The sequence below is a fragment of the Marmota monax genome, unplaced genomic scaffold (genome assembly GCF_021218885.2).
Source record: "Marmota monax isolate L192 unplaced genomic scaffold, Marmota_monax_Labrador192_F-V1.1 WCK01_AAM20220418_F8-fsc00005, whole genome shotgun sequence".
In the NCBI taxonomy this organism is placed as follows: domain Eukaryota; kingdom Metazoa; phylum Chordata; class Mammalia; order Rodentia; family Sciuridae; genus Marmota; species Marmota monax.
Window position 1 is genome coordinate 32,366,722 of NW_026692254.1, and position 15,314 is coordinate 32,382,035.

General features: G+C 44.1%; 1 protein-coding gene across 2 annotated transcripts in view; it reads right to left on the reverse strand.

Annotated features, from left to right (window-relative positions):
• The window catches only part of Abhd17c (abhydrolase domain containing 17C, depalmitoylase), a 54,349-nt gene extending 40,568 nt beyond the window's left edge, over window positions 1-13,781 (reverse strand). The window contains exon 1 of one of the 2 annotated variants that reach the window (XM_046438547.2): window positions 13,083-13,781. In XM_046438547.2, the coding sequence (XP_046294503.1) occupies window positions 13,083-13,666 (584 nt within the window). In that variant the 5' untranslated portion in view covers window positions 13,667-13,781. The remainder of the gene's footprint in view (window positions 1-13,082) is intronic. The other variant, XM_046438544.2, reaches the window with a different exon arrangement.
• Window positions 13,782-15,314: the final 1,533 nt, after the last annotated feature.

Sequence of the window (15,314 nt, forward strand, 5' to 3'; positions counted from 1 at the left end):
TCAATCATTCACAGGAGCACCTGACCCTCCAAACACTGGGCTCCTGGAAGTCAAATGGAAATACTGATCACAGATGCCAGGGTACCAGATGAATGAATTCCATTAAGCATCTACAGGTTGACTTTGGCAAGGACAATGGCAGAAGCAGGTCTATCCCAGGCAAAACTGCCAATCATTTCAAGTTTGTTTTTGGTTTCATAGCTTTCCTTCTTTGAAGGGACAATTGCCAAATTTATCTCTAGCTCAGACCTCAATCCTGAACTATTATAGACTTAAATTTTATAACTTCTTCTACATATCCACTTAAACGTGGAGATGGGCATCTCAAACTCCACAGATCCGAAGCCCTACTCCTGAACTATGCCCTGCAACTCACAACCAGAGCCACTTACAGCACTCAATGAATAGTAAGCCATCTTTTCTACGGCTCAAGACAACATCTTTGCAGTCATCCTTGATGTCTTCTTTTCCCATTTTGCATCAGCAGTATTGTTTGTTCTCCCTTTAAAATGCACCCACAGCTAAAGTATTTTTCACCACTGTTGCTACCCACCCCTGGTCCGCCACCATTATCTCTCACCTAACATACTGCAGTCAATTCTAATTGGTCTCCTTTCTTCCTCCAGAGGCACACCAGCCCTTCTAATTTATCATTTACACAATACGGAGTGATCCTTTTGAAACCTAAGTCAAATCATGTCTTTCCACTTCCCAATGCCCTCCCAGGGCACCCATTTCCTTTTGTAAGAGACAAAGTCTTTGCAACAATGGGTAAGATTGTAGGTAGCAACCCCCCTCAGTTACTCTCAGTCCTCTTCTGTTATTTTCCTAACCTCTGCACCCCTTACTTGCCCTGCTCTGGCCACCCTGGTTTCATTATGTTCTTTGAAACTGTAAACCATACTCCACCCCAGGACCTTTGTCTCTCAGCCCTTTCCTACACATAGCTAGGCTCTCATTGCTTTGAAATAAGTATCCTTCTCTTGAAGAAGCAAATCTTGACCATCCTTTTAAACTACAGTGCACAGGCTAAACCCCTCTCCAGTGCCCCCTCTCACCTTGCCCTGTTCTGTTTTTCTGCATCACTTACCATGTTCTAAGAAACTATCATTTACATAAAAATTATTAATGATTCATCTGTCATCAGCATCTGTGAATGGAAACTTTGCAAGAGCAGTAATTGTTTGTTTGTCTGTTTTATTTTGGAAGACAGCTGGCCTACAGAGGGCAACTGATACATTTGTTAATAAGGAGAACCAACAGATGAGGTGAGTCAGAGGTTTTGGGAATTCAAAATCCTGGAAGTAGAGCGTTCCAGGTAATCACAAAGGGTGGCCACAGGTATGGACTATGGAGTGGTGCAGAGTGAAGGAGGAAAATAATGAGGGAGACGGCAAAGACAGCAAGGCAGAGTTGCTGAATAGCATCTCTATATCTCAGAATACTTAAATTGCACAGGATAACAGCAGAAGGTGAAGTGACAAAGAAAACTGTGATCTAATTGTACAAATCTTTGAGGAATATGCAACCATATCCTAGAGAACAAGAGCTACAAATAGCTTTTAAAGAAACTATATATTTATAATATCCATATATGTTTATAAAAGCAGATATTTACTTCAAAATAAAATTTAAAAAGCCCTGAATTATGGACTACCAGTTTTACAATGCGTGCTATTACTTCAGGGAAGGAGAATTACAGCAAATTTCAGAGAGGGGGTAATATACAACCCTGAGTCACCATATGAGGTATTCTAACTGCCTCCCTCAAGAGCTTACATGTCCCAGTGCTCCTAAAATGCAGAGGAACTGACCTTTACACGGGGCCTGCTGGTTTAAAATGGTTTACTCTGGGCCTGCTTCACCCATTCTCTAGTAGCCTTTATGGATGGAGCCTAGTTTTGGGGGGTTTTTTTGTACTGGGAATTGAACTCAGGTGCACTCAATCACTAAGCCACATCCCCAACCCTTTTTCATTCTGAGACAGGATCTTGCCAAGTGGCTTAGGGCCTCACGCAGCATCTATTTTAACAAGTATCCCCCACCCCAGGTAATTCCAACCCTGAAGTTCCTGAGCTCTGTGGCTATCAACTTATTCATTTGTTTACTCATCAAGTTTTCAAGGAGTGCTCATGTTGTGCCAGGCTTTATACTTTCAGGAGCTGAGAAGAAGCAGAGAGCAATGGCAGTCAAGAGACCTAAGCCTGCCCCCAGGGCTGGGGGCCCACTTGGAGAAGAATGGGGAAAATTGGGAAGGCCTAGATCAAAGGAAGAAGGTAGGGGGAAAAAAAGAAAACATTCAAAGGAAAAACCATAGAAACTTGGGGCTATTCAGGTGTGTGAATGAAGGAGGGAAGGTACCAGGAGCCCTCTAACTTGGAGCCTGAATAAATGGAAGTGAGCACACTAATGGTCAAAACAGTGAAAGCTGTGTTGACAGTACACTGAACCCACAGTGTGGCAGGACTGCCCAGTGGACATGGTCCAGAGATGGACAGACTCTTCAGACTACAAGCTACCACTGAGCTTCAGGGACAGAGAAGTCCCCTGAATACAGATGATGACAGCCCAAACTATTTTATCCCTCCCTGTAATTTTATTTCTAGCTTAATACGTTCCTAATCTATATTTATAGGATTTTACTGACTTTTTAGTAGGAAAAACTATTTTATTCCAATTAACTATATGACAGCACATATTACTTTTTTAACTTATTTATTTCACCCAGCCTATTTATATAATATAAAATGTGCTTAGAAGTGATTAGCCTGTGAATAGTCCTTTCCTAACAGATATGTTAAAACTAAAATAGAACAAGTTTTACAAAGTTTTAAGGACAATAGTTATAGTTCAGCATCATGGTAATCCACTGAGTCTGAAATATCCCTGAGTAATTTATGATAATACAAACAAATTGGGCTGGGGATGTGGTTCAAGCGGTATCGCACTCGCCTGGCATGTGTGCGGCCCTGGTTCGATCCTCAGCACCACATACAAACAAAGATGTTGTGTCCGTCAAAAACTGAAAAATAAATATTAAAAAATTCTCTCTCTTAAAAAAAAAAAAAAAAACAAATCAAATATTTAAGGTCAACCAGCACACAAAAAGCTTGTTCTGGCACCACAGACCTTTGCAGTCAACATAATTACTATTGCACAGGTTGTTATGTCCATGACAATCACTAAAGACAGCTCTGGATAAGCTGGACTGTCTTGATTACCGACCATAATGATGAGGTTCTAGCTAGCAGAGTTATATTTAATGTCTAGAAGTTCACTCTCTGTGGATATATTCTGAATGAGCTTACTTCATACACACACCCCACACACTGAATAACTGCCCAGATTTTGTTAAAACCATTTAAAAATTTTAAATGAAGAAAACAAATGAATAATCCATATTGGGGGTTCTTTGTGTTCCTTTTTTCTTTGAAAATGTGCACAGTATTCTGACAACAAGAAGTTTTGGGGAACGGGCTTTTCTCAGTGATTCAGCAAGTAAATGATACCTAACAGTTAACTACTAGACTGAGCACTGGATCTGAATGACCTAGACTTCCTGGAAACAGAGGTTTCCAATTTCACCATGGTGCCATGGTCCTTTAACACTTTAAAGTGAATCAATAATGTGGAAGTTATCAATGAGCTCCATTACAGAGTCTTGAAAACTCCACTTGAATCTAAGGTGTAAGGTATTATGGGAGCATTCATATTTTAAAAGCAGGTCTGCTGGCCCTCTTTGGGAAAAGAGGACAGCTCTATCTGATTAAGGCTGCCCCATTAGTAAAGAGCAACCAGAATGTTCTGGTGCAGAGGAGACAGAGTTTCACTTCCAGTCCTTGCCATTCCTGACCCCATGATGAAGAAGCCTCTGGTTCCTGTTCCAATCCCATAGCTAAGCCTGGACACAAAGGGGAGGGAGCAGGTGCAGAATGGTTTGCAAAGTAATGGCAAGTGTTGGATTACAGGTAGGGTTTCCTCTCCTTTAAAGATCTCCTTTGGGGATATAAACACCTTGGGAGATGAAGTGCTATCAGATTTAAAATACTAATGTAATCAATCCCCAAAGCTTTCGAGGACACAAGCAACTGAATTCAAAGAACTTCTTTCTCCTTAGCTGTAAATGAAACCAAAACATCTTTACTGTTCCTCTATGTGCACACCCATTCAGCCAGCCTTGACCTAGGTGTTTCTACCTACAAACAATAGGGAAAGAAGCAAAGTCTACAGCTTGGCTCTCTCCTTATAACCTAGCGTCTGGTTTTCAGCTTGATCTGAGCATCTGGTTATTACTGCTCCAACAGTGTGAGCAACAATTCTAACACAACAAGCCATTCAATGAGCCCTTACTGTGTGGAAGGCAACGTTGTTAAGCACCTGACATGAAATGTCTGCACCAAGATTATTATTGCTTTATCATTATTTTTATTATCTTAACTAAGGTCTGAAAAGGTTAGGAGACTTGACTGATGAGACAAGCAACTAATAAAGCGGCACGGGCAGGACCTAAACCCAAGTTTGTCTATCTAAATCCTTTGCCCTTCACTACAAAATACATCACAGAGAGTAAGAACTGCAGGGAATGTTCCTCCCCGGGTTACCCTTGAAATGACCTTGCCTGAGTTACCAGTTATAGTCGGAAACCAGTTCCAGCTGTAAATCATCTAAATGAAGAAATAAATCATTAAGTCATATCACACCCTGGATCTTTAAGCTGAGTCACACAGAGATCCATTTGCACTGTGCAGTTTCAGCCTTTGGCCCTCTCTTGCATTTTTTTTTTTAATGGTTGTAGATGGACAGCATGTCTTTATTTTATTTATTTTTTTATGTGATGTTGAGGATGGAACCCAATGCTAGGCAAGTGTTCTGCCAATGAACTACTGCCTCAGCCCCTTTCTTGCTTGCATTCTTTATCCAATGCCTGACCTGTCCTCCCTGCCCCACAGGCTGTTCAGAATTGTGTCCACACCACAGGTCATTTTTGGCAGTCCATGGTGGACAGTGCATGTGTGGTAGGATAGGAGAAGAGGCACCAAAAGGCAAGAGACTATTTTGCTACAGCCTTGGCTCCCAGTTTTCCAATGCGTGCCTACACGTGGTCACAAAAGGGCAATGACGTCACTGTTCTACTGACCTAAAGAATTAATTGTGGTCTATTCTTCAAGGTTGAAGCTCTCCTTTCAGAAGGAACTTTGTGTCACATTATAGGAGCTGAATGGCAAGCAGAGCCAATTCCTACAGCCCACTACCCACTCAGAGGAAGTAATGTGACTCACAGAAAGGCCAGAGTAGCAGAGACATCTGGACATTCTCACCTGCCCCTGGCTCCTGACCAACTTGCCATGCTTCTGTAGACTGCTCTAGCACCAGCTATCACTAACCTGGAGGTACAAAGGGGTGAACCAAGGAAGGGTACCAAGCACAAAGGAAGCCAGCTCTGCGGCCACCAAGTCAGAGGGAAGTCAGATGGCGGGGCTCAGCAATATAGAGGCTTGTCTGTGGAAAGAGCAAGGGGACAGGCAGGCAGAGAAAAGGACTTGAGAAACACCAAGCCAGTGCAGGCAGAGGAAGCTGGAGAGGTGAAGGGCTTCCCAGCTGCACTGCCTTGTGAGTCTCTGGGGACAGGATCCCAGCTGCACTGCCTTGAGTCTCTGGGGACTCTCACAAATACAAACATATATTTCTTTTCAACTACTGCCTCCTCATATGGTTTATTCTAGAGTGATCCTGTCCACCAAAGATCTTTAACAGCCTCTTTTCTTCTACTCTTAACCAGTTATAATGGGGGCTAATCTTTATACACCAGCATTTGGATGTTTCTAAATTTGTGTATTTCAATTCTGGCTATACACACACACACACACATCACAAACTTTAAAAAAAATAACCCGGGGGTGCTGGGATTGTGGCTCAGTGGTAGAGTGCTTGCTTAGCACACGTGAGGCACTGAGTTCAATCCTCAGCACCACATAAAAATAAAGTAAAGGTATTGTGTTTACCTACAACTAAAACATACATTTTTAAAAAAATTAACCTGGAAAATTGTAAAGAAAAGCCAGGGACGAGATCCACTGAACCATATGAAATCTATCAAGTTTCCCAGTGTGGTCAAGAAAAGCAAATTCAGCCATGCACAATGATGCATACCAGTAGTTCCGGCTACTATGGAGGATGAGGCAGAAGGATTGCAGTTTCAAAGGCTTCCTGGGCAACGCAGTGAGACCCTGCCTCAAAATACTAAGGGATAGGGATGTAGCTGAGTGGCAGAGTGCCCCTGGGTTCCATACCAGTAAACCGCTCAACAGATACACAAGCAAATTCAAAAGCACTAAGAGCATCTCTTGAAAGTTACAAAATATAAACCTACAGAAGGCACCTCAAAATTCCTGCAGTTGGGTTACATTTCATTGTTTCATGTTTTAAAACAATGGAATAGTCAGGCATAGCATCGGCTTGAGAGGTTGAGGCAGGAGGACTGCAATTTCAAAGTCAGCCTCAACAACTTACTGAAGCTCAAAGCAACTCCGCGAGACCCTATCTCAAAATAAAAAATAAAAAGGGCTAGGTTTGGGGCTGGGGTTGTGGCTCAGCGGTAGAACCGCACCTAGCACGTGCGAGGCCCTGGGTTCGATCCTCAGCACCACATAAAAAAAATAAATAAATAAAATAAAGGTATTGTATCCTACTACAACTAAAAGATAAATATTAAAAAAAAAAAAAGGGGCTAGGTTCAATCCTTGGTATCTGCAACCCCCTCCAAAAAAAAAAAATATATATATATATATAATGGAATGTGGACACCAAAAGTGTCAAATGTTTCATTGAAAATGATCTGAATGTCTGTTCCTCCCAAACTCATACTGAAATATAATTCCTGTTTTTACAGGGGTAAAAAGTTTGACCATGAAGAGGGGATTAGGTCACAACAGCTCCACCATCACAAATAGACTATGTCTCATTGCACAGTGGGTTCGCTATTTAAGGGCAAGTCTGGCCCCCTCTTTGTATGGATGGGTGACTCTTTCCTGCAGTCCCTTCCCCTCTCTGCTTCTGACACCATTACGAAGGGAGCAGTGCTCTGCCTCACCGTGGACCTAGAGCGATGGAGTCAGCCAAAAAAGATTAAACCTCTGAAACAGTGAGTGAGCTTCAAATAAACTTTTCCTCCTCTAAATGGTTCATATTGAGTATTTTGGTTACAGTGACACAAAAGCTGACTAAACCTCCTATAAACAAAACACCCTGTTATCCAAATAACAATCTCCTATATTTTTCTGTGTTGAGATTTTGGATTCCTATACAACAGGATTCTTAAAGGGGAACAGATTTGTAATTTCAATATGAGCCTAAGCAAAAGTCTGCACAGCGTAAAGTTACTACCAAAGGGAACCACGCAATCCCTCAAGTCGGGCTTTGAAGTCTTAAATGGGATTATCAATGCTGGCCAGAGCTAAGAAGTTACTCAATTTGGAGGGTGAGGAGGGAAAGCAGCAGAAGGGAGTGAATGACCTTAAAGGTAAGGTCTAAGTAATCAGAGGACAGTATGATGTAATTTACTTCTGCAAAGAAAAAGAAATGCTTTTTTCCACCAATTAGAGATTTAAGAGTAAGTTTTAGTGGAAACAGTCTCCAAGAGTTCCCTAAATAAAAGCAAATGTGCTTAAAAGTGAACACATCAAAGAGTTATTGCCCATTAACACAGAAAATGGAAGTGTTTTTCAGATCTTTCTCAACTGGATTATTGGCTAAATGTACAGTCCCTCAAAATAGAACCATGAGTGAGTTTTGGTGGGGTGGAGGCAGAAGCTCAGATTCTGGTACTGCAAATAGGAACAAAATCTGCATGATGGCAGAGTAAGGGGAGCCTGAAGAGCCAGGAAGGAAGAGAAGAAAGGCCCAAGAGAAGGGCTCTGAGCTGACCCCCAAACACACATGGCCTACTTTTGTTTTGTTTTGGTATAGGGGATTTAACCCAGAAGCACTCTACCACTGAGCTATATACACACTTTTTATTTTTTATTTTGTGACAGGGTCTCACTAAGTGCCAAGGCTAGCTTTGAACTTGTGATTCTCCTGCCTCAGCCTTCTGAGTCACTGGGATTACAGGTGTGCACCACTGTGCCCAGCCCTAGTTACACGTCATCAGGTCTGTTCTTAGGAAAAAATCATCTTCTTCCTAATAGGATATTCTCATATTGACTGCCTAGAAATGCAAACCAACATTCTGCCAGTCACTCCTCCATATCTTCAAGTTCTGTATCTGCAGATTCAACCAGCCAAGGATCAAAAAGATTTGAAAAACAAAAACTGTATATGTACTGAACACACATATACTTTTTTTTGTCATCATTCCCTAAACAATATAGTACAACAACTATTTATGTAGCCTTTACACTGCATTAGGTGTTATGAGTCATCTAGAGGTGATTCAAAGTATGTGTAAGGATGCCCACAGATTATATGCAAACACTGTACTATTTAATACTAGGGACTTGAGCATCTATGGATTTTGATATACACAAAGGGTCCTGGAAATAACTTTCTGTGGATACTAAGGAATATATTTCCTTTTTTACAGATATCATTGTGCTTTCATCTTGTATCAAACAGTACTTATAACATGTTCTGTTTTTCTTGGCTCTGATCAGTCTAAGTCAAGTAGAAATCCTAGGCTCTCTTCCTTTAATGGCCCCAGAGTATTCCCTCTGAGAAAATTGAGAACAAAGAAGCTATGCCATTATGTCAAGGAAAGGCAAGTTTTGCTACTCTCAGGGCAATTCCACCCTGAAAGTGGCAACTATAAACACCATTCACAATCAACAGAGGTGCTTCCAAGGACCCCAACACCCCAGGTCACTACAGTCTTCTGGGGACATGGATTCCCCAGTCACAGACCCTGTGAATCACAGACATCAAAGTTATAAAGCTAACCATGTATGTGTTCAAAATGCTTCTAATCTGTCCTCTCATGAAAGGAGGGAAGGAAAGAAGGAAAGGAGGGAGGGAGGGGAAAGAAAGAGTTGGGGATTAATGATACTCAAAGAGAACCTCCAGTGTCTGAAATAAGCACAGTACTATTATTAAATGTGTATTTAATGGTTAATGGTCCATTGGTCAAATGAATAAAATAATGAAATATTAACTCTTTTGTAATTTGCTTTTTGCACCTAGGCACAAAGTCTGTTATTTATCTTCCTCTCTCGGCATTTGTTTTCTCTCTGCCTTCACAGTCTTTGGCAACTGTATCAAATAGAAGTTTCAAAGAAGACTTCTGGGGTATTGGTAAACACCAATAACAAACTAAATCACAAATGCCCCACTCTTCTGTTTCTCCAGATTAAAATGTCTCAGCTCAAACCCTCTCTGCCTGCTTTACACCTCATTCTTTGGATTATTTGCTTGTTTGGGTTTATACTTTCAAACCAGCTTTATTCCTTCCCACTTGAATCACAGTCCCACTTCTGCACAGTCTACAACTGCTGAGGTCCAGGAAGATATCCTCAAAGGTTGTGCATCCAGGGAGCTGAACCCAGGTGTTCTTCCATTGACCTACACAGATTAATCACTTTACTTCCCTGACTCACAGGTTCCAGTAAGGAAGTCCTGAATTTCACAGTGCCCTTTCCACAAACACCTGTAAGTGATTTTAATTCATGCCCTCAATTGTTTGCCATTCACAACATACTTACAAAGTCCATCAATATTACACAAATGTAAAATATGTCCTAATCTTGACACTTTCCATCATGCTTAGGTTTAGTTGTCCCTCCTTCCTGTTCCACACCAACTTTCCCTTCTTCTATACTGAGTCCACACTTCTCCTGCCTCTTTCAACCCCCCGCCTCTCTTTCTACGCCCTTCTCAGTAATGGTACGAATCCTTAAAATAACCATCTATTGGTCAAGGAGCAAATCATCTTTCTTGCCTCATGAAACCCTTATTGTAAATTACTTGCACACCTTAATCTTAACCTTCTTCTGAGGGGACTCATTCATTGCTTTGTGCATCCACGTGGGGACTGCACACTGAAAAGCATTCATGTTTCAAGTTCTTCACTGAGGGCTGCGCAACTCACTAAGCATGAGAGGAGATCTCACAGACAGGTAGTGGATAGAAGATGAGGAGCAAGATAAGTGAAGGGTACCTGCTGCTCTCTTTCTTCAGATTATGAGACTGATGGCTTACCTACTGCGATAGCAAGGCACCTGCTGCTCTGTGCTTCAATGCTGACACTTCAGTGTTACATGAACACCAAGATAATGGACACAAAGTAGATCATACCTCAGGCTAATACATTTGAACCCCTTTTTGTCTATGGTTGTACATACGGATATTAAACTCTAGAAGTAAAATAGGATTCAACTCTTTGCAATTTAAAAAACGTTAAACATTTAAGAAAAATTAAATGTTTCCCATTTGTTGATAGGGTAACCATCATACGCAATCATTGAACAAATATTTAATGAATGCCTTTTATTTAAAAGCACTTTTGCCAGTTGCTGGAAACACAGAAGACAAGATAGAATCCCTTTCCTTAAGAACTCTGAATTGAGTGAGGATTCAATTAAGTAACAGAAGTAACAACACTGTTGTAAGTGCAGGCGCACAGGGAATACATTTAGGGTCCAGTCAGGGTGCAGTAGTCTCAGCATACTAGGTCATATTCTAAAGGCTAGGTATAAGCATGAGAAATGAGGCAAGGGACTCAGCCTAATTCTATGGGGGCTGCACAGCACAGTCCTGCTGGGGATATAATCTAAGGACAAAGATGACTCAGGATAAGGCAAGCTCTCCAATCAGTGTTCTGAACAATACCAGAACCAGGAGATCAGAGCTCCACAGAAAAAAAGGGGGTTCAAGTGGGAGGCGGGGTTCTTACCATGGACACATGGTGTGGAAGGTATTCTTGCCATGGCAATACCTGAACAGAGCTGTAAAAGGACAGCAATGGTCAGATTACAGAAGAAAAATCATAGGAAACAAAAAGAAAGGAAAGACTTAGGAAGGCAGCTTGGGATACCTAAGCTTCATAGAACAACTCAGTCACATATATGTATATGTGAAATATATTACTACAAGGTACAGTGTAAAGAATTCTAAACTAGTAGCCAAGAGACCTATGGCTGGTAAGATTGTCATTCTTTCAAATGAAGTGGGTGGACAAGAGCAGGATCCATGCATGAGCTGGGAAATCCATCTAACAGCTTACAACCAGCATTCATTTTCTTTACTTTCTTAAGTGAAATAAAACAGAACACAACATATTCTGCTATGTGAATCACTCATAAGGAAAAACACTGTTTTGTGAAACATTCACTTTAAATATGTAGCACAGTGCTTGATCAAGATGTAAAACAAGTTTTTTTACTGTAGGATCACAAAGTCTGAAAAGAACTAGACCAGAGAACTTGTAAGTTTTCTTCAAATTCTAAGATTCTCACTTATAGCCACTAAATTCTAACCTATTTTAGTTGAGAATCACAAGCAAAATTTGGAAATATCAGAGAGCAAAGTTTGGGAATACCATCAGATAATTCAAATCCAAAACTAAAGATGACAGAAGACTTCAGGAAGTAACTATGCCTTACATATGAGGCAACTCAGACACACCTACTTGCTCAGGGCAAAGGGTTCTTTCATTTTAATGCTGATGTACATGTAAGCAACAAAATTCTACAGAAACTTCTGAATAACATACTCAAAGTAGAATTTTTATGTTTCACTTAAAAAAAATCTAATGCCAACCAACCTTACATTTTAATACCTATTCCAATGGCAAATTCTAGCAATCTGCACATACTTTTGAAACCCTTTCCTGAACAGGTGGCTTTTAACTACTTGTGGATTCTGACTCAATACATGAGCATATGATACATTCTCATTTGCCTAAACCATTTTCCAAAAGCTATATACTCTAAATGAGGACATCCCATCAGGACTTCAGAACATGAACAAGCCAGTACTTCTCTGTTGGACAAGCCATTTCCCAGAAAGGCAATGGGTAAGTTATGAACCTACGCATAAACACAAATGGAAACAAAATCATTAACACTGGCCATGCTTATGAGTTGAACAAACAAGCTTAAGATAAGAACTATAAAAAGGTCTACAGCAACACAGTGCTTATTGTGCTTATTCTGAGGACTCTTTCCTCTGAAGAAAACCAACCTCTGTATAGACATGACCTCAAGTATCTTCACCAATTACTGCTATGAGGTAGGTGAGAAAGGTAGCTGACATCTAAACTGGAGCACAAGCAGGTGACCTGACTTGGCCACAAAACTCAGGTTTTTGCTTGTGTTACCAGGTCTAGCCCCTAAATCATGTACCCAGATTGTGCCTGGTACATAAAAAGGCACTCAATAAATACTTTCCAATCCTTCCATGAGTACTAATTCAAGGTCAAGACATTCCCCATCCCTGTATGATTCAAACTCATCCTGGGCTGTTTACTGAGGCTCTATGAAAGGTGCCAGGTCACCAGCTAACTTCCTGTCCAAACAGTGCCAGCTACTCTGCTCCACTGGGAGGCAAACTCTTCATACCATCCGACCCTCCAACTGTCTGCAAAGGCTTTGCTCCAAGGGCACTTCACAATCAGAAAGTCTTCCGAGGCCATCCCATCTGGCCTCCTGTTTCACGTGGCCGAAACAGAGTCTAGAGACTTATGTCTTGCCCAAGGTCACTTCTGCCTAAGGACCTTCAGTCTTGATGGCCAGCTCATACAAACTAAGCAGGAAACAAGTTGGTTCTCTTTGCCCAGTACTTACACATCCCCACGCCGCCACTTGCAGTGGCCAGAGCCACAAAAGACCCAGCCCCAAGGCCTGCGGCACCTGGGCGTGCTAAAGCGGCCCAGCGCCGGGATCTAAGCTCTCCAGCAACCCGAGGGCTGGCAGGTTTGAAAGAGGGTGAAAACAGGACAGGAGTGGGGACGAAATGCGAATCCTCAGCAATCTGGGGCTCTCTACTCGCTCCAGTCGGAGAGGAGAGGCCCCTCTCCCTGAAGACCGCCGAGGAGACCCCCACCCGCCTGTCTACAGCTGCAAGCCAGGCCTGGTGACCCCCGCCAGGCTCACCGGGTGCGCAGCGCCTGCCACGCGGCATCGATGTCGGCGTAGAGGTTCTTCTCGGAGGGTTTGCCTGAGCTGACGCCGTAGCCCGAGTAGTCGTAGGAGAAAATGTTACAGTTGATGCGCGAGCCGAGGCCGATGTAGAAGCTGCACATCTGGCCCAGGTCCACGGCGTTGCCGTGAGAGAAGAGCAGCGTGTAGCGGCTGGAGGGCGCGCAGCGCACGAACATGCAGCCGAGCCGGTTGTCCCGGGCGGTACGCGAGAAGAAGACCTCGACGGCGTCCAGCTCGCGCTGCGAGTACTGCCAGTCGGCGCGCTCGCTCAGGTGCAGGCTGCACGCGCCGGGCCCCGCGCCCGCGCCCTCCTCAGGCTGCTGCGGCGCCGGCTGGGCCGCAGCTGCCGGGGCCGGAGCGGGGGCCGTGGAGGGCGCGCCGGGGCCGCGCTGCTCGGGCGCCAGGACAGTGTAGGTGGGCTCGGGCGGCAGGAAGGCCAGCTTGGCGGCGATGCGGCTCGGGCAGGGCGGGCAGCAGAAGAGCCAGCACAGCTCTCCCAGCGAGAAGCCGTTCATCCTGGGGCCTGGCTCAGGCATCCGGGCGGCCTGGCGCCCGCCGGCGACCCGGCTGGCTGGTGGCTGACGGGGAGGAGGGAGCGCGCGGGCGCGACAAGGAGGGCGGCTGCGGCCCGCCCGCGGCGGGAGGGAGGAGCGGGAGGGCGGGTCAGCGGCTGCCCCGCGGCCCGGGCGACGCGCGGGCGGCCGGGGCCCGCGCGCGGCACACAAAGCCGGCGGCGGCCAGGGCCGGCTGTGCGCGCCGCCCGCGCTCCCGCACGCCCGCCGCCGCTTCCGGGTTACCGCGCCGCGGCGCCCCCACGGGACGCGCGAGGCGGCTTCTGGGGCGGGGCTCCCCGCTGCCCGCCTTGGGCCGCGGTGCTGGGCGCGGGCTCCTGCCTTCCCGGGCCTGGAGAGCGCGTCCTCGTGCCTCGTGCTGGAGCGCTACTCCGGGGAGCTGGGCAGCTGGGCTGATACTGGGAACGGACTGGGAGGGGGACACAGGCGTCACTCTTGAGTGAGTGTTCCCCTCACTCCCCTCCCCTTGGTATTTCCTTACCCAAATCCAAGTTTTTGTGTCGGATGGTGGTTTTTGGGAATCTATTGAAAAGAAAATTAACGACTGGAAAGGAATTAAAATGAACCTTCAGTGTTTGGCTCTTGTTGTCTGTGCTACTTTCTGACTTGTCTCCACACCATAAGGGGTACTAGAGATGTGGGATGGGACAATCATGGATGTATTTCCCAGTTCCATGCAGATGTTTCTGCATATGTAGCAACATTGTTAACTTTCTAGGGACATGACTTCACTTTTAGTACATCCCTGTATCTATAAAAGTCAGCTATTGGGCTGGGATCGTGGCTCAGTGGTAGAGCGTTTGTCTCACATGTGTAAGGCACATGTTTCTGAGGGGAGCAAAGGTGACAGCCAAGTGCATTACTTTCTAATCTAATGCAGGACAAGAATTTTGAGAACTGAGATGAAAGAGTGTCTACCACATCCCTTGGCCAATCTTTTTCAAACACCACTCCTCTCACCTGTCTCTTGACAAGGTTTGAACATCACATGGGTCATGAAAGGGGATTGTGATGAGATCTCAAGTCCATATCTTTGTGCTGCGATGGAAAAGACAACCTTCATGCCGTGCCTAGCTAGGGGCACACACCTGCATCCCAGCCACTTGGGAGACTGAAGCCAGAGGGTTGCAAATTTGAGGCCAGTTTCAGCAACTTAACACAAAATAAAAAGTGAAAAGGGTTGGGGATGCAGCTCAACATACTAGGTTCAATTCCTAGTCCTAAAGAGAGAGAGAGCGCCTTCATATTCAATATGGCTTGGTGGAAAATTAAAGAGACAGACATTTGTTTGTTTAGACCCTATCTCTTTCCACAAAAGACTTGTGAGGTGCGATTCAGTATAATATCAATCAATAAATAAGCACATAAATAAAAGACTGGCTTTTATTCTCATCCTGCTAGGAATCTTTGCAGAGGTGGGCTGAAATAACACATATTCCCCAGGAGGTATGACTGTTCTGATTATTGTATTAAATTAAAACCCCAAAGTTCTGGGCCATAGAGCAGAACTAGCAAGCCTTTCCCACTTCATGCCAAATATAGCCAGTAGTGAAGTTTGTGTGACCCACTCAGATGAGATGTGCTACCCAGGGACTAAAAGATTCAGTATTTC